General features: G+C 41.2%; 2 protein-coding genes across 5 annotated transcripts in view; one reads left to right on the plus strand and one right to left on the minus strand.

Moving 5' to 3' along the window:
- The window catches only part of LOC147009979 (uncharacterized), a 32,246-nt gene that overhangs the window by 10,095 nt on the left and 1,647 nt on the right, over positions 1 to 20,504 (plus strand). The window contains exons 2-4 of the mRNA XM_085863325.1: positions 938 to 997; positions 2,196 to 2,234; positions 2,457 to 2,495. Of these exons, the coding sequence (XP_085719451.1) occupies positions 938 to 997; positions 2,196 to 2,234; positions 2,457 to 2,495 (138 nt within the window). The remainder of the gene's footprint in view (positions 1 to 937; positions 998 to 2,195; positions 2,235 to 2,456; positions 2,496 to 20,504) is intronic.
- LOC147009980 (uncharacterized) overlaps positions 17,405 to 20,504 on the minus strand; it is a 20,037-nt gene continuing 16,937 nt past the window's right edge. For all 4 annotated transcript variants that reach the window (XM_085863254.1, XM_085863255.1, XM_085863257.1 and 1 more), the window contains one exon: positions 17,405 to 20,504. This exon is cut by the window's right edge and continues 784 nt beyond it. In XM_085863254.1, coding sequence (XP_085719380.1) covers positions 19,529 to 20,504 — 976 coding nt within the window. In that variant the 3' untranslated portion in view covers positions 17,405 to 19,528.

Below are 20,504 nucleotides of genomic sequence, written 5' to 3' on the forward strand. Positions count from 1 at the left end.
TGTGATGTCAACTTTCTTGGTGTTCATGAGAAAGAGTTCCTGATCATAGCCAAGTTTCCCTGCCTGTCAAGGGAGGCAGTGAGCAAGGGCTTTCCAAGAAACATCCGTGTATACCAGGCTGCGCAACGAAAGGAGGCGAAAAGACATCACTTTGCTGGTCATGCGAACCAGCCCCTCTCCTCCTTTGGCAATAGGCAGGCTTAGCACACCGGGCTGGAGCCAGTGCTCCCCCCCCCAAAAGAAGTCAATAAAAATGGTTTGTAGTTTTCTAAGAATGAAATCTGGGGGCTGTAGTGCCGTAAAAATATGCCAAAGCATTGATGCCGCAAGGTTATTAATAACAAGAAAGTGAAAAAAAAGCTTTATCATGAAGAAATCGTTGTGGCCTGTTTCAAGTCAGGGTAGGGTTGAGCAGGCCAAAAAACATGGCGGCTTCAGACCACAGTCAGGTAACCAAGGATACACCTGAAGACCCCAGAGAGCAAGGTGGCCGAGGAGCACCTGATAAAGGATATAATTAAATAAGGCTATTAATTATCTTTAAAAGGTGTGTTTTAATTAACCCAAACAACCAATTTTCAGTCGTACACTTCCTTGGAGTTTTCTTCATATGCATGCAAAGTTTCAGGCTGCTAGGTTTCATAGTTTTGGAGTTATGGTGGACACACACACGCATACGCACGCACACACACACACACAAATTTTTATATGATTTACATGAATATATAAATATCAACACATTATACGAGAATGAACTTGTACAGCATGATGAGGCAATTGTTCAGATGGCAATAGGAAAGAGGTCACTTATATCTCCCTTATTTGCCAATTATAACTCCAATATGAAACCTCTACATTACAAATGTTAATTATATATTAAAACACAACAGTAACTAATATGTGAATGTTTTGTATTGCTTTGTTTCTTTGTTTGTAGAATCACTGTCCGAGCAGCACGTGGTGTTCGGGGAAACATAACTGGTTCCATTCTGTTGAGGTAATAAAATGATAAAAATGTCACATTTCATAAACTGATAATTACCATAACTGATCGTTTAGTATCGATTCATTCACTTTGCCTACTTTTATTAAAATTCAACAAATGCATATTTGGTAATGCCTGGGGTTGACTTAATGGTTAGGGTGGTGGGCTTGGGATCTTAGGGTCCTGAGTTCAAATCCTGCTCAGCCATTGAATTAATACCAGGTTGGGTTGACTCAGCCTGTCCTCCTTCTGAGGATGGCAAAATGAGTACCAGCTTGCTGGGATGATTGTGCCATTTGAGTATCCCATGTTGAAGTGGTGACCCGTCCAGGATTGTGTCTAATAGCCCAGGCGACTGCTTTGGCAGCACTGACGCTCTGCACAGAGTATGGTCCCAATGGAATGGAATGTTTGGTTGACTCGCAAGTTGCCCGTGCCCACAAGGGATTCTAAATGGGGTAGGGATGTCAGCTGTTTGTCCATTTGAAACTGTTCGATATATGTAACTTTTTGATGCCTAGGGTCTGTAATCATTGTATTGAGCTAATAAAGAACAATATATATATATATATATATATATATATATATATATATATATATATATATATATATATATATATATATATATATACATATACACACACACACACATACACACACACACACACACACACAAATGATAAAAGGGTTAATAAAAAAAAATTGTATTGGTGTGAAAGCCAGGAACCAATTGCAAATTAATACCGCAGTAGGATTTCCCAGTAATTTTATGGAAAGCGACATCTCACCAAATGAGACATGAGATGACATGTCGGCGGAAGTATTTGCAGTACGGACTGCAAGATATCAACTTTTTGGACGAGTTGATCAGGAAGTTCTCCAACTGTTACGTTGTGCAGAAGCGCACCCCTTTTTCGCAAGGCGGTTTACAAGTATTTACGGTGTCTTTGAAAGTTTTTTTTAGTCGTTTCATTCTGCAATTCTTAACTGAGAGGTATGAAATATGTCTAGGCCGCCCCGATTTACTTCATCACAAGGGGATTCCACACGTGCACAGGTTACGTCATTTCGAAAGTTGTGTATTCAATGAAGTTTGCTCATCGTTAACATGTTACAAATGCCATTCCGATCTTGGTTGATCGAACTTTCTCATTTGTGTGTTTGTAATTTCTCTAATTTCTCAAAAGATTTTCTCTGTCTTTATTTTCAGGTCAACAGCCGTACACGTTTTGCTTCCACTGAAGAAAACGTGAGTGTTTCCAGAGTCGTCTAAATTACTCTCATTAATCATTCTTGTGCAGGTCCAGGAAGCACTGTACAGATTACATCATTTTGAAATTTGTGCACTCAATGAAGGTTGCTCATCGTTAACATGATCAAATGCTATTCCGGTCTTGGTTGATAGAACTTTCTCATTTGTGAGTTTGTAATTTCCAGAATTTCTCATAAGATTTTCTGTCTTTATTTTCAGTTGAACGGGAGTACACATTCTCCTTTATTACAAAAAAAGGTGAGTGTTTCCGCTGTGGTCTAAACTCTAAATTACTCTCATTAATTATTATTGTGCAGGTCCAGCAGACACTGTACGGATTACGTCATTTTGAAAGTTGTGTATTCAATGAAGTTTGCTCATCGTTAACATAACCAAATGCTATTCCGGTCTTGGTTGATAGAACTTTCTCATTATCCTCGCAGAAGGATTCGGAGAGGGTGTTGCATTTGGGTCCGTTTGTTTGTCTGTTTGTACACACTGAACTTTTGTGTTTTTCTCCGTAACCGCTCGTCGGATAGAGACCCCTCTTCTTCAGAACGGCTGGACAAATCGAGGGGAAACTTCACACAAGTGTTCCGCAAGCCATGGTTGTACAAGTGGCACATAGCAAGTACTCCTCATGGAGAATGTGCGATATTTTTATGACGTCATAGGTGCCTTCGTTATGACATCATAATTGCATATGAAGAACTCTACATCCGATCAGTATCAAAAATTTTGAGGGACCTCTCAGGATAAAATGGTCCACAAAAATGCTTTTGATGATGTCATCGGTCACATGATTCGGCAGCGATATTGTTGTTTTTTTAACCTCAAAAAATCTTCTTCTCTGAAATGGTTGAAAAGATAGAGGTGAAACTGTACACATATGACTGCATATCCATGAAGAATAAAAGGGTCACACATATAACGTCATAGGTCACATGGTTTAGCAGCTGTATTAGATTTATCGTTAAATCTATAAAAAAATACACCACTCAAAAGATGTCCTGGTGAGGGTTTGCAATCTCTGATTGCTCTTTTTCTTGTTTGTGAGATTGTAAAATCAAGAATTTCTCAAAAGATTTTCTCTCTCTATATTTTTATGTGAACCTCTGTACACATTTTGCTTCCACTGAAGAAAATGTGAGTGTTTCCTCAATAGTCTAAATTACTCTCATTAATCATTCTTGTGCAGGTCCAGCAGACACTGTATGGATTACGTCATTTTGAAAGTTGTGCATTCAATGAAATTTGCTCATCGTTAACATGACCAAATGCTATTCTGGTCTTGGTTGATAGAACTTTCTCATTTGTGAGTTTGCAATTTCCAGAATCTCTCAAAATATTTTGTCTTTATTTTCAGTTCAACAAGAGTACACATTCTCCTTTATTAGAAAAAAAGGTGAGTGTTTCCGCAGTAGTCTAAATTACTCTCATTAATCATTCTTGTGCAATACGCACCGGAGCTGTGAATAAGCACCGGCTAATCAAGAGCAAATCACATGGGGCAGAACTTCCTGGCTATACTACGTGCGGACTATGCTGGATCAATAGGGAAAAGACATGACGAGCTGGGTACATTTAGAACACAAGTAGGTTTATTTATAACAAGTGAGAGAACAGCCTCTGTGCCGGCGAGTCTGGCAGTGCACTCAAGCAAACTGGTAGGGACTGCAAGCAGCCTTCACACTTCAGGACTGGTCTCCTATATCCAATGCCGCTAATATCAATTCAGCCTAAGAATTCTTTCACAGAAGCCTGCTCTCTCTTATGCACAAATTTATCCCACCTCTTCTTCAATTATCTTACCCATACTCCCACTCTTGGTACTCTGAATCCTGTGGTGAGGCAAATGCTTTAGAACAACTTGCATTCTCCTCCTGGAAGGCAAATCCAAACAAAGGCAACAGCAGATCATTCGACAAATCCCGCAACAAGTGTGTCTACTCTCAGGAGAGACTGAAAGCAACATCTGTCCAATCTCAAGAATGAACTTTCAAACTTGTCTCCCTCCTCTAAAACCTGGTGGTGCCTGGTCAAGTCCACCACAGGTGTATGCTCCCCTTCCATCCCTTCCCTCACTTCAAATGGAACCACAGCGGACTCCGCTCGTGAGAAGGCCAAATGCCTCAATTCTGTGTTTGCTTCAAATTCTTGATATATATATATATATATATATATATATATATATATATATATATATATATATATATATATATATATATATATCTCCACCCAACTGCTCCTGAATTGTCTCTTTTGCACCTGAAAAGGTGGAAAAGGTTCTGGCAACCCTCAACTTTGACTCTGCAACTGGACCGGGTCGCATCAGCTCATGTGTCCTAAAAACCTGCTCTGCTGCTGTTGCACTTCCTCTTTATGCCGTTTTCACCCTGTAATTTACCATACGTCATCTTTCATCAACTTGGAAATCAGCCAAATTCAGAGCATTACATAAAAAGATGCAAAAACAGATCCCCTTAACTACAGACCAATTACCTTACTTCCAATAATCAGCAAGGTAACAGAATCCATTGTCGCAGTTGACATAAAATCATTCCTTTTCTCCACCAGCCTCATCTCAGATCATCAATTCATCAGATCATCAAATCCCGGTTCTCAGGGGTCTCTGCCGACTTTCTCAAAGTTAAGTTTCCGGTCGTTATTTGTCACGCTTAAACTGTTTATTTTCTCACCTACATGTTTAATGTGTTTTCCTCGTTCGGTTTTGTTTCAAAAATCGTTCTATTTTGTGAGTTTTCGTCGACCTTGTCTTATCGGGCTCCTTGAGGCCTATTTGTCCTTCCCGTCTTGGTGTACAATCGTTTATTTGTATTTTCTCTCTATTACCATCAATTCCTATTTTCCCCACTTTTCCCTATGCCACCCATCTATCCCTCCCAACTACACACAGTTTCTTGTCTTAAATTTTAAAAATAACAAAAACAACAACCCTTTCTCCCGCCAAACCCACAAGTACCGATCCTTCTTCTTCTTCCTCCTTCTGTTGTTGGCATACCATCTTTCTTCCACTTGAGCTGACACACTCTCACCATTACCTTTATGATTTCTTCCCACAACCTTCCATTATGCCAGGTGTTGGCTGAATGGTTAGGATGGTGGGCTTTGGATCCTAGGGTCCTGAGTTCAAATCCCGCTCAGCTGATGAATTAATACCAGGTGGGGTTAACTTGGCCTGTCATCCTTTCAAGGTCGGCAAAATGTGTGCCAGCATGCTGGTATACTGTGCCGGAGTGGTGACCCGTCCAGGATTGTGCCCAATAGCCAAGGAGACTGCTTAAGCAGCGCCAACGCTCTGCACAGAGTATGGTTCCAATCTCCTCCTCTCCTCCTCCTGCTGCTGGCATACCATCTTTCTTCTACTTGAGCTGACACACTCTCACTATTAACTTTACGATTTCTTCCTACATCCTTCCATTCTCCAATCTCACCTAATCTTCTAAAATCCATCAAAAAAAAATTTTTTTTTTCCTTGGAGCTTTCCTAACTGTGCACCTCCTGAAACCACATGTCTCTCTTACCTCTTCCTGGTACTTTTCATTGATCCATCAGCTTCACTCTGCGTTTACCATTCCAAATTCACCATACACCTCCACGATTTTACTTCAACCTTTCATTTTCCGAATCTTATGCAATCCTTATCTTTCAAATAAAAAATAAAAAAAAATTCACTTTTGACTATACACCTCCCAGAACCACGTGATCTCTTTCCACCCTCTCCGTTTACCGATCAAAATTCACCATTCACCTTCCAACCTTCCTTTTACCTAAACTTATGCAATCTCTATCAAAAAATAATAATAATAATGATAAAAACAATCTCTTATAATGCTTCATGTTCCTCTTTCACACGTGTGGTTCTCATTACTGTATCATAATTCACTACTCTTTTTTGATTTCAACAGACTGCTCTCAATTCGACCTTTCCTTCATACCTTGTCTAAAAAATCCATCTGTTACATCGTTTCTTCTCTCCATTCTCTTAACTCGCCTTTATTGCATCCCTCAAGAAATGTCTTTAGTCACATTTCTGAACTAAAAAAAAATTTCAACCCCACTTTGCTATGCATGTTCACTTTCCATCAATCATCCCTTTTTTCCAACTTCAGTGCCAATTCACCCCTCTCACCCCTTCCACTCAAAGCAACCATCACACTCTTCCCCCTCCAAGCTTCCCTCTCACCTTTCTCAAAAACTCCCCCTCACCTTTCTCCCTCAACTCTCCCCACTCACCCTTCTCCCACAATTCACCCCCCTCACTCACCCTTCTCAAAGTTTCCACCTCCCTCCCCCTCTCTCATCCACAAACCTGCCTCCTTCCCCTGACCTCTCTCCTCCATCTCATCACTCTACCTCCTCAAATCCTCAACTGCCTTCTGCCCCCTCTCCTATGACTCCCCACTGTACCTCAACCCAGAACCACAGGGCCTTTTCTCCTCCTCATCCGGCCCACTCCCCGAGCTCTTCTGCAATCCCCCACAGTCTTTCAACAACACTCCTGACCTCCCCCACCCCCACTCCTCCCCTCCCTCTTCATTAACAATGTGGACCTCAAATATCTGGGGCCTTCGCTCAAGTCTGACAGATCTTTCCACACAGGTTGCGACTGACAAACCAGACATAATCTGCCCAACAGAAACGTTCCTCCCTCAAGACGTGTTTGACTCCCATGTATCTCTCCCTGGTTACTCCCTCCTCCGGTATGACAGACCTGCGCCTCGTCCTGGTGGAGGAGTTACTCTCTTCATCAAAGACTCTATTCCTCACTCTCCATGTACTGCCCTGACTCCCCCACAACCCCAGGAATACCTCTGGCTACAGCTTCCCTCCACTTCCACCTCATGTTTGTATGTGTGCTGTACCGTCCACCAAACAGTGATGACTCCATTTACACCTCACTATCCGAAAACATGGACCAACTTATATCTTCTCTTCCGAACTCTCTCTTCCTCATATGTGGTGACTTCAATTGTCATCATGTCAGTTGGCTCGGTGTGGGTACCTCTCTCCCTTGCCATGGCACCTCAGCAAAAGACTTTTGCGACTCAATGGGACTTCCCGGTCAACTTCCCGGCCCGGATCTCAACCAACGGTACTCCATCTCTTCTAGATCCGATTTTGACAAATTTCCCTGAAAATATCTGCTGTTCTTCCTCAGCTCCAATCGGTTCTTCTGACCACGTGATTGTCAAAGTGGACATCTCTCTGGCTGTTATTAGAGAACCACCTCAGCGTCGTCGAGTCTGGCATTTAACTCAGGCTGACTGGCAGGGTCTCCAAGCAGCAATCACATTTCGAGACTGGTTTCCCATCGCTACTTTCTCCAACATCACCTCTTCCTGGGAATTCTTTCAAAGAAACTTGCTCTCCCTCATGCACAGATTTATCCCATCTCGTCTTTTGTTGTCTGACCCTTCCTCCTGCCCATGGTTCGCTGAAGCTTGTGGCGAGGCAGTTGTCCTGAAACAACTTGCCTTTTCCCCATGGAAAGCAAACCCAACTAAGGTAATCTCAGTTCCTTCCACAAGGCTCGGAATAAGTGTGTGTCTACCCTCAGGAGAGCCAGAAAACAGCACTTTTCTAAGCTCAAGTCTGAACTCTCAAACCTCTTTCCCTCATCCAAATCCTGGGGGCATCAATTCAAATCTGTTTCTAGTGTATGCTTCCCCTCCATCCCTCCCTTACCTCAAATGGCCGCACTGCTGACACCACACGTGAAAAGGTTGAATGCCTAAACTCGGTGTTTGCATCTAAGTCTTGTGTCCGAAACCCATCGATTTCTGTACCCACCTTACCCAGTCGCACTCAACTGCCCCTGGACTCTGTGACCTTTTCTTCTGACAAAGTGGAGAGTTTGCCGTCAAACCTCGATTTAGATTCTGCAACCGGTCTAGACGGCATCAGCCCTCGTGTCCTAAAAACCTGCTCCTCTGCTCTTGCTCACCCTCTCTCTGTTCCATTCACCCTCTCATTTGCTCAAGGTCATCTGCCATCTGCTTGGAAATCAGCAAACATTACCGCTTTACATAAAAAAGTGCAAAAACAGATCCCTGCAACTGCAGACCAATCAGCCTTGTCCCAATCATCAGCAAGGTAATGGAATCCATCATCACTTCTGATATTTAATCCTTCCTCTTATCCAATGGCATGATTTTCAATCATCAATTTGGTTTCAGACCAGGTCACTCTACCCTGGATATGCTGCTTCTGCTCTCCCAACAATGGATGGAGGTCCTCAATGCCAGACAGGAAATTGAAGCCGTATCCCTGGACATATCACGTGCTTTTGACACAGTCTGGCACCCTGTCCGACTCACCAAACTCTCTTCCCATGGTATTCAAGGCCATCTCCACTCATGGCTCGCAGACTTCCTCTCCTGTCGCAGTCAACCTGTGGCCCTAAATGGAGTTCTTTCATCGCCTCTTCCTGTCCAGCCTGGAGTTCCTCAAGGTAGCGTTCTGGGCCCTGTTCTTTTTCTGGTTTTCATCAATGATCTCTCCGACTCTCTGGAAAATCCTCTATTTCTCTTTGCCGACGACTCCACCCTCTGCCGTACCATCTGTCATCCCTCAGACCGGCAAGCAGCAGCTTCTTCGCTCACTGCAGATCTGGATAAAATCACAAACTGGTCCAACACGTGGAACATGTCTTTCAATCCAGACAAATCTCACACTCTCACTATGTCTCTTCGAAAGGACCGTTTACAAAACCCCCCCATCCACTTTCTCAACAATCCTCTGGAAGAAGTCTTTTCTTTCAAGCTTCTAGGTCTCACTATCTGCCATGACCTTTCCTGGGAAAGTCACATTTCCAACCTCGCCTCAAAAGCCAGTCGCCGACTAGGAATCCTCCATCGTGCTAAGTCCTTCCTCGGCCCTCTTGAGCTCCTGACCACTTACAAAGCTTTTGTCCGTAGCCTAATGGATTACTGCTCTCCCCTCTGGGCTGGTGCTCCTGCATATCACCTTTCTTGGCTTCATGCAGTGGAAACAAAGGCATTTTGGATCATTGGTATCTCCTGCGATGAGGTCGAGTTTTTGTGTTTCTCACTCTCTCATCACAAGCAGGCCGGTGGTCTTTCTGTCTTCTAGTCTTCTCTCCGGTCTCCCCCCCCCCGCTCTGTCTGCGCGATGTCACCACCATATTTCCACAAAACGCTCAAGGTCCGCCAACTACCTCCTTCTGGTAAAACTACCAAAATCACGAATCACTGCTCACCTTCACTCTTTCATTCCTCTTTTTCCCCGCCTTTGGAATAAACTCCCACACACTTTTCAATCCCATTCTTCCCTCCAGGTCTTCAAAACAGCTGTTCACCACCACCTCTTATCTTCCCCCATCCATATCCTCGATCTTTTCTACCCCCGTTAATCCACCCCAAACCCACCTCCTTCAAATTCCCTGCTTTCCTTCCTGAAAATCCCTGTAATGTCCCTCTTCTATACCCCATGTTTCTCACCCCATCCCTCTCCCTTCCACAGATCTCCTAATATCTGTTCCCCACTGATTTGTCCTTCCCTCTCCCACCCCTCTTTTCTCATGCCTCCCTTGCTGTACATTGTGTGTTTGCTCTCATGCGAGCCTCAACAATGTATATAAAAAAATTCGGATTTTCACCTGGTCACTCTTCCTTGGACAATGGATGGAGGCCCTCAATATCAGGCATGAGATTACGGCCATTTCTCTGGACATATCTTGAGCTTTTGATACATTCTGCCATCCTGCCTTGCTCTCCAAATAGTCTGCCTATGTAATCCAAGGCCAACTCCACTCTTGGATTTCTGACTTCCTCCACTCTCAGAGCCAACATGTGGCTCACAACAGAACCCTTTCATCTCCTCTCCCTGCCAACACTGGAGTACCATAAGGCAGTGTTCTAGGCCCCATATTATTCCTATTCTTCATCAATGATCTCACTGACTTTCTGGAAAATCCTCTCTATCTATTTGCTCATGACTCCATTCTCTGCCATGACATCCGATCCCAATGACAGACAGGCAGCAGCTTCTTCCCTCTCCTCAGACCCTTCCATATACTTTCTCAACAACCCTCTCAAAGAGGTTCAGTCACTCAAACTCTTGGGTCTCACTCTCAGCCATGATCTTTCCTGGGAAAGCCATATTTCAAAATTGGTCTCCAAAGCCAAACACTGACTGGGCAGCCTCCATCATGCAAAGTCCTTCCTTGGCACACCTGAGCTCCGATCCACCTACAAGGCTTTCTTCCACAGCTCGCTGAATTACTGCACTCACATCTTGCTCAGCTTGACGCTGTGGAAACAAATGTATCATTGGAATCTCTCCTGATGAAGATGAGTCTATGGGCCTATCACTTCACCATTGCTGACAGGTCAGTGGTCTGTCATCTTCTGCCTCATTTCTGGACTTGCACCCTCTGTGCTTTGTCCCCCCAGATATCTGCAAGATGTATACGGTCCACCAGCAACCCCCTCCTGGTGAAACTGCCTCAATCCAGAATCACTGCTCACCTCCACTCATTTATTCCTCTTTTTCCCTACTTGTGGAACTACCTTCCATATTTTTCAATGTCATCCTTCCCTCCAGGTCTTCAAGACAGCTGTTCACCACCATCTCAAGTTGTCCCCATCAAAAATCATGATCTTTTCTACACCCGTTAAACCACCCCACACCCCTCCCAAAAATTTGCTTGTGTATCTAAATTCCCCCCCCCCCTTGTGTTCTCCCTTACCCCTCTTCGTTACCTGCATCCCTTGTTTGTCCATCTCCATCTACTGTACAGTATTTTCTCCCTCCGCCCCACTGTTGGCGTTTTTCCCCTCTCCTGCTGCTCCCTTTGTTGAGTTGTGTTACGATTTTTAGCTCGCCTGTTCGAAGAACAGAGAGCTATAGTGATACCCCCGGCGTGAGCGTCAGTGTGAAAATGTTAAAGTTTTTGGTGCAAGTTATTTAGAAGCTTGCCATTCATTTAATATGTGTACTAGGATCCTGATATTTGGCATGGAGGTTCCTTTGGGGTATATTATTATTGGTGTAGTGAAGTTGAAATTAAAAAATAATTTCAAATGTTTTAAATTTTTGAACTTAACTTTTTTTGTAGCACATCAACGTTAAAGTTTTTGGTGCAAGTTATTTTTTAGAAGCTTGCCATTCATTTAATGTGTACTAGGATGCTGATATTTGGCATGGAGGTTCCTTTGGGGTATACTATTGGTGTAATGAAGTTGAAATTAACAAATGATTAAAAAAAAAATTAAATTTCAACCTAAGATTGTGTCAAAGCCACCCAATGCTCACCTGTTTATACTAGACGCTTGCAATTCATTTAATATGTGTACTAGTTTAGTGATTACAATATACAAATACATATATTGCTTTAAAATTATTTGGATCAGACTTCACTGCAATGCTTTATAAAAAAATATTATTAGACTAGTCTTTTAAAAACGATAAATGTATAAACAGGCGAGCATTGTGTGGCTTTGACACCAACTCTCTGGTTTTATTTGTCATTGTTCTTCTCCAAGCCGAGAGCATGTATTTTAAAAAAGAAAACTATTCCATGGTACAGTTGCAGGTGAAATAATTAGGTCTGTGAGAGCAACTCTCCAAAGGACTGATTTACCAATCCCATATTGCTGTTGTTCCATGGATGACTATCATTTACACATCCATCAAAGATTAACTATCCACGTTGCACTTTTACCAAGAAGCAAAACGACATGTTCAAAAACAATGGCTGAATTAGTCACCCCTCCTCTACCCTAACAGCCCCACCACATACCTCCCTAATATTTCCAAAACACCCCTTTTCCTTCATTTTCCCATGACTCCTATTACCTACTTCTTCTTTACAACTTTTCCTTATGCCCCTACCCTTTCTCTCCTCTAAGCTCACCTGATTCATCTATTTCTATGTCCACTCATCACCTACCCTCCCCCTATTCTACACAATACATAGCAAACCTCCAATTACAATCACAGATAATTACAAAGATATAGGAATAAAAAGAACTACACGTTAACTGCATGAAGTCTCTTTACAGAACATGTCAGTTCAATGTGGGATTGTTTTCTGTTATATATATATATATAACCTCTCGATTTGGTTTGTTGGTCTGCAATGAAGGCTTCAGCACTTCAATAATAATCAACCAAGTGATATTAGTGAACTCTGTTTATCTTTATTTTTGTGGATACAAAATCTAGGGTCATGGAAGAGCATGTTGACAGAGGCTGAAGGCAACAAACTGATAGCATGGAAATTGGGTAACAGTTGCACACAAGCCAGGAAATGAAAGAACAGTAAAAGAGGAGAGGACAACAACAACAAAAAAAAACACACACACACACCTAATAGATCTCCGTTCCACCTCCTGAAACCCACCTATCAGCAGCACAGTAGCAATCCTAATAATGATGTAACCAAATAGAACACCTTACCCCACGCAGTCTTGAGGAAAAGGACTTGGGAAGGGTCTTTTCAACTCTTGCTTTGTGTTCTATATTAGCTTTGTTCATGAACTTTGAATGACATGTGTGATGGTAACCATACGAAGTCAATGGGTCGAACGGAATAGTTTAGAGATTAACACTTCAACCAACTCTTGTAGTTGAAACTGACGATTTTGGAACGGTCTTTGAGAAAAGGATGCAAAAAACAAACAGATCTTTTGGAAGAGGTTATCTCTGTAGTTGCATCGCTCGGCACTGCCATTTTGTCTGAATCTTGCTGTTATTCCACCCTCAGAACGCGTGACAAATTATATTGGTCGAGATGGCATACAATTTTGCCAAAGTACTGCGAGACTGAAGGTTTTTCGAAGTGCAAACATTGTGATTTCTCTTCTAGTGTTCAAATATATAATTTGAACAAAATAAAATAAAAGTTTTAAAGGCTGTGGAAAAAATTAATAAATAAATAAAACATTAAATCAGAAGTTAACCACTGATGATGCATCTGCTTTTACACCACCTTATTAAACACGTTAAAGTAGTTCTTCATGCCTGCTGTTTGTGTCCTTTATGACTTCCCTAAAACAGTACGTTTCCCGTTTGGAATGATTTTTACCCTTGCCGAAGGAGAGGGTATTATGTTTGGGTCCATTTGTTTGTCTATCTTTTTGTTTGTTACTTGGAAAAAAATAATTTTGCCAAGTATCTTGGTCTGTTGCGTTTGTCTGTCTGTCTATCAGTCTGTTTATCTGCTTGTTTGTCACACGATTTTTTGCCACAGTTTTCAAGCAATCGTTCTGAAATTTTTTTGTGTGCGTAGGTGAATGGCCAAGGACAGCAAAGCTTAATTTTAGTGAAGATCCTAATCCGGATCCGGATCTGAAAACTTTTAAAGTGATTCTTCGCCATTGAGAGATGGGGCCGAAAACGATATGTAGCACAATATCTCAAAAGGTTATGGATGGATTCACACGAAACTTGGTGGACAGGTTGGGTGTACCACTCGGAAGAATTGATTCAATGTTGGTGAAGATCCGAATCTCGATCTGGATACGAAATTTATTTAATTTTTAACTGATTCTTCACCATTGAGATATGGGACTAAAAACGATATTGCATGTTCTCTCAAAAAGTTGTGGACGGATTCGGATGAAACTTGGTGGATGAGTTGGTTAGGTAACAAGAACAAGCCGATTCGATTTTGATTCAGGTCCAGATTCAGATCCGGCCTATCAGTGGGATACATAATGTAAACTATTCAGTCTGCAGGAGGTATGTGCTCTACTGAGTGCCATTCCTATCCACCAAGTTGTCACTCTACGAGTGATTTTTCATTTGTTTGTCCGCACAGAACTTTTGTGTTTTTCTCCGCTACCGCTTATCAGATTGAAACAAAATTTTCACCATGGGTGCGAAGACTCATGTAGAATGTTTTAATGATAATTATGACATCATAGGTCACGTGGTGTAGCAGCCATGTTGGAAAAACGGAAAAAACTTTAGATCTCTGTATCTCTAAAACCACACCAAGGAAAAAATTGAAACTTGACACATAGCAAGTACTCCTCATGGGGATGTGATTTTTATGACGTCATAGGTGCCCTTGATATGACGTCATCATTGCATATGTAGAGCACCACATCCAATCAGTATGAAAATTTTAGAGGGTCTTATAAAATTTAGCTCATCTAAAAATAAAATGGTCCACAGAAAAAATTTTCATGATGTCATCAGTCACGTGATTCAGCAGTCATTGTTTGAAAAAAAAAAATAAAAAAAGCTTCAAAAATCTCTGAAATGGCTGAAAAGATCGAGGCGAAACATTACACATATAACTGCCTATCCGTGAGGAACAAAAGCCACACATATAATGTTATAGGTCACATGGTTTGGCAACCATATTGGACTTACCCAAAAACCTAAAAAAATACACCACACAAAAGATGTCCTGGCGAGGGTTTGCAATCACTGATTGCTCTTTTTCTTGCTTTAGGTTTTTTTGCCGGTGTCATGGCAGTTTTGGCCACCTCAAGACAGAATTTTTTTACTTCAATTTAAGCTGTTTATTCAGTAGTAAATATGAGACAGACTCACACGAGGAAGCCGAGCCTTTCAAAAATCTTCTTCTCTGAAGTGGCTGAACAGATCGGGGCAAAACATTAGATGCAAGACCGCCTATCCATAAGAAACAAAAATGTTCACATATAGATGTCATTGGTCACATGGTTTGCCAGCCATATTTGGATTTACCCTAAAACCTATAAAAAAATCTTCTTTTCCAGAATGGGGCTAGACAGATCGAGGGGAAACTTCACACAAATATTCCCCAAGCCTTGGGTGTACAATTTTGTTCACAAATAATTGATAGGTCACATGGTTTGGCAGCCATACTGGATTGAAGAAATTTTTTTAAGTTTTCTCTGGAACCGCTTAATCAATCGACATGAAACTTCACAGTTATGATCTAGTAGTGATGGAGAATACATGTTTTAAATTTCAACTTCATCGGACACACAGTCTGGCAGCCAGAATTATTTAATTTATTTCATCTGGGTTCTTTTTTTTTTCTTTTTTTTCTTTTTAAATAAGGCTCACTTGGCTGTGCCTGGATGGGCTTGAGGGTAGATGAGTAGCAGCTGAAATGTGAATCCTATCCAGGTTCCTCCTGAAGTTCCATCCTTGGTTTTTGCTTGTTTGGGTTCCTTACGATTACTCCAATGCAGGACTGTACCTATTTGGTTTTCCATTTGATTTGAATTGAATTTATTTTAATCCAATTCTGAATTCAATTGAATCATGGATAATAATTATTTTTAAAACGTCATAGGTCAGGGTCAGGTGTCTGATCAAAGCGGGGTTGCATCAAAGCGGGACGTCTTGGTACCCAGTCATCACTGCCAGCAGTTATAAAGTGGCAGTTATATTATAATCATGTCTCTTATTAATTACGTAACACACAAGTACACAAACACCACACAAAACAAGTTCTGGCGAGGGTCTGCAATCTCTGATTGCTCTTTGAAATTAATTTTGTTTCACTGCCAGAATTACAGAAACTGAAGCAATTGCTTTACCCTGAGTGTGCATGCATGCTCTGGACAAGACCCCATACAATTTGCCAAATTCAGAGCCAAAGTACTGTTAAACTGCAGGTTTGTATTAGGATTCATGTTCTGCAGTAATCAAAATTTAACATTCCATTGAAATCAAGTAGTTCCTCTCGCATCGACTGACGTTTGTCAGACAGACAGAATGAACCAATTGCTTAATCCCATTTTGTGCTACATGTGCGAGGTAGCGAGAAACTATTGTTGTTACCTCCGCTACCTAAGGTGGACAGAGGTTATGTATTCACCTCTATCTGTGTTTGTGAACAGGATATCTCAAAAAGATATAGATGGATTTGGAGAAGCTTGGTGAACAGGTTGGGTGTGTGACAAGGACAAATTCATTAGATTTTTGTGAAGATGCAGATCTCGATACTGTAATTAGTCCCCTACAGGTTGCACAGGAGGGGACTATAGGCTTGTTTTCCATCTATTTGTCTGTTTGTTTGTCCCACCTGTTTTTTTTTTTCACGCTTTTTCCTCATATCCTTTCACATATTCAACCCTCAAGCCCATCCAGGCACAGCCGAGTCTTATTCCAAAAATAATAATAATAATTTAAAAAATAAAAAAACACAAAGGCCTCAATCTTTTTAGCCACTTCAGAAAAGAATAATTTTGAAGGTTTTTTTTAACAAAATGGCTGCCGATTCACATGACCAATTTTTTTCTGTGGACCATTTTATCCTAACCCAGGGTGACCCGCAAAAATTTCATAATGACCAGATGTAGTGTTCTGCATTTGCAATTATGTCGTCATAACATGGACCTATGACATCATAAACAAATCACTCATTCCCCATTGTGAGTACTTGCTTTGTGCCATGTTTCAATTTTTTCCTTGGTGCAGTTTCAGAGATAGAAGTCCAAAGTTTTTCCGTTTTTCCAATATGGCTGCCACACCATCTGGCCTATGACGTTACAATTATGATTAAGACATTCTACATGAGTAGTCGTACCAATGGTGAAAATTGTCTCAATCCGACAAGCGGTTGTGGAGAAAAACACGAAACTTTTGTGCGGACAAACAAACAAACAAACAAAGACAGACAGACAAACAAGCAAACCCAAATGCAATACCTTATCCTTCGGCGAGGGTAATGAAGAAAAAACAAACACCCTCAGAGTAAAAGTTATACAAGCATTATAATCATTTTAATCACCACAACAACATCAAATGACGGATGTTGTACACACTTTATGGTTGGAATGTTGCTGGCAACAACCTGGCAGCATTCTTGCATTTTTGTTACAATTGTGATAATCCTTCACTCTATGGTTTCACAAGATCGGGTTCATCAGAAGATATTTAACCACGTCGAAAGGCACACCAAGTGAAATATTCATTTAACAGCCAACAACAAATATAATTCTTTTATAATAAAAAAATAATAATCAAGACATTAAAATGACGCAGGTGCAAAATTGCGATCTATGAACGAAACTACACCGTTAGGCAATGCCACAAATAATTTAGAAGACATTTCTTTGATCAAAATCAATTACCATTTCAAGATAAAAACAATATCATTAAAACGTCTACCATGTGAAAAAAATAATTAAATTTTCTTTCACTATCGGAAGAGAGAGAGAGAGAGAGAGAGAGAGAGAGAGAGAGAGAGAGAGAGAGAGAGAGAGAGAGAGAGAGAGAGAGAGAGAGAGAGAGAGAGAGAGAGAGAGAGAGAGAGAGAGAGAGAATGACAGACCTTACAAGTGACTTTATCTCAAGACAGGACCCCAGCAACAAATCACCTGACCATGCCCTCCTCTTCCCCCTATCCCACCATTTCTCTTTACTTCTCAAAATATACCCTGCTCTAACTCTGCTGCGCGCTGAGAGCTCAGCATTCTTTGTAAATTATATGCTGTGTACATTCACAAGATATAACAACAAAATCAGTTGATGGCGGGGTGGAGGGTAAAGGGGGGGGGAGGGGGTAAATAACAATAATAAAAATAAAACAAGAATAATGTTGACAATTTCATGATGTGCCCCTCTGCAAGTAACTTTCAAGTTTAAATGACAATTGCAGATAATGTAATGTCTTTGAGGAGTTGCTTGTTCTTCATTTTTGTTCAAGTTATTTAATGCCTTTTCTATTGAGACGTCTGTACACACTTTACAGATAAATTGATTTTAAAAAATAATAATAATAAAAACAAAATCAAATGGAAGACCAGTTTAAAAAGACATTTCAATTTATGCATAACTAGAAAGTTCATAGAACAACTTACCCCGCAATGTCTTGAGAAAACGACATGGGAAGGGTCTTTTCAACTCTTGATTTTCATTTCCGAGCATGATCTACGAGAGCTTTGGTCGAGAACTTTGAATAACAGGCACGATGGCAACCATACGAAGCCGATGGGTCAAACAGACCAGTCCAGAGCTGAACCTTCTGCCAACTGTCCTCAGACAAACGGACGATTTTGGAACTATCTTTGAAAAAAAGATGCAAAAAACAAACAGATCTTTTGGATGAAGTTGGCTTTGTTGTTGCATCGCTCGGCTCCACTATTCTCTCTGAATCTCACTGTTACTCCGCCGTTAGAGCGCGCGGCAAATTTGATGGTCAAGATGGCATAAAATTTTGCCCAAGTACTGCTAAACTGAGGGTTTTTGGAAGTGCAAACATGGCGATTTGTGTTCTACATCATTCAAATATGTAATTAAATTTAAATAAAATAAATGTTTTATAGGCTATAGGAAAAAAACAAACAAAAAAAACACATCAAATCGGAAGTTTACTGCCGTTGTTGCACCATCTTTTACATCACCTTATTCAACACATTAAACTAGTTATCCGTGCCTGTTGTTTGTGCCCTTTATGATGTCCCGAAAAACAGTACGTTTCCTGAAGCGATAGCTTTACCACGAGTACGCATGCCCGCTTGGGACGAGATTCCGTAAAATTTGCCAAGTATCAAAGCCAAAGAATAGCTAAACTGCATGTTCGTGTTCCGATTCATGTTCTACAGTATTCAAAACATAAAATCCCATTGAAATTAATTAGTTCCTCCATCATACAAATCGATTGATAGACAGAGAGAGTGAACCAATTGCTTCATCCCACTTTGCACGATGTGCGTGGGGCAAGAACCCAGTTTGAAGGCATTGAATGAATTTCGATTGGAAGAGAATGCCAGAGCTGGGAAGCGTAATGATTTTGGCTGCTCTGTAGAATGGGTGGTGATACTTTAGTGATTAGTGCCGCTTATTCTTTTCTCATTTCCTTGCTAAGTTACGGATTTGTACTCGGATGATGTGGGAGAAAACTTTTCATTATTATTATTACATCTTTGCTTTTGTGAAGAAATGCTTCAGGCACCGGAATCTAGAAACTTCCCGTCTGTGTGGCTTTTCTCATGCACCATTGAATTAAGAAAGTTGCAAAAACGTCTGAATTTTTTTTTTAAAACAGCGCCTTGTAAAATTAGTCAAATGTGAACGTCTCTTGCCGAGTGAGAATTTTCACATTTCTCTTTACTTGAACCAGCACGACTTTCACCAGTGTGATCTTGCTCGTGTTTAGATAATGATCAAGTCATTACATTAAGATAAAGTCAGAAATATTTTCACAAATGGAGTAATTCGGTTGAATCTATCCATTCATCAATTGGGACTATACTCTGTGCAGAGCGTCAGTGCTGCCGAAGCAGTCTCGTTGGCGATTGGGCACAATCATGGATAACAGATTCGGTTGAATGTTATCCTATAATCAGCGACTAGTGCAATTTTCCATGTCTCTGTAAACTTGATAAAGCTGTGAAAGCTTTTTCACAAACAAGGCACTTGAAGGGCTTTCTCCCATTGTGAGTTCTTAAATGCATCTTGAGAGTTACTGGTGTTCGGAAAAACTTTCTACAAACAGAACAACTGAACGGTCTTTCATCGGTGTGAGTTTCCTCATGCCTTTTACAATTATTGGAACACGCAAACGCCTTTTCGCATATCGAACACTTGAACGGTTTGCCATCCGTGTGAAGCTTTTCATGCGTTCTGAGAATAGACGCCGCTACGAAGGCCTTCCCACAAGAACATTTGAACGGCTTTACACCAGAGTGCTTTTTCTCGTGCAATTTCATATGCGATGAAGTCCGAAATTCCTTGTCACAAAGAGAGCACTTGAATCGCCTCTCATTCTTGTGAATTTTCGCATGAGCCTTTAATTCCAATGAACTCTTGAAGTCTTTTCCGCAAGCCGAGCACTTGTACGTTTTCACTCTCGTGTGAATTTTCTCGTGGATCTTCAGGACATAGGAACTTGTGAACGCCTTTTCGCAAATGGAGCACCTGAATGGCCGTTCGTTCGTGTGAATTTTTGTGTGCATCTTCTGGTAATACAACATTGTGAAGGCCTTCCCACAAAACGTGCACTTGTGTGGCCTCTCGTCTCCGTGGATTTTCACGTGTCGGTTTAAGCTGTATACCCGGTTGAAAGCCTTTCTGCAGAAAGAGCACTTGTGCGGCTTCTCTCCGGTGTGAACCTTTTCGTGCATTTTCCGAATGGAGGCACTCGTGAACGCCTTTTCACAAACGGAGCATTTAAACAGTCTCTCTCCCGTATGAATTTTCTCGTGCATTTTTAACTGTGACGACATCACAAATGCCTTGTCACAAAGAGAGCATGGGAACGGCAGCTCGCTCAGGTGGATTTTCTCGTGTTTTCTAAGGTGTTTCGTCGTCCTAAACGCCTTCTCA

Source organism: Eptatretus burgeri, chromosome 17 (assembly GCF_056783735.1).
Source record: "Eptatretus burgeri isolate ZD-2024b chromosome 17, Ebu_testis_v1, whole genome shotgun sequence".
Classification (NCBI taxonomy): Eukaryota; Metazoa; Chordata; class Myxini; order Myxiniformes; family Myxinidae; genus Eptatretus; species Eptatretus burgeri.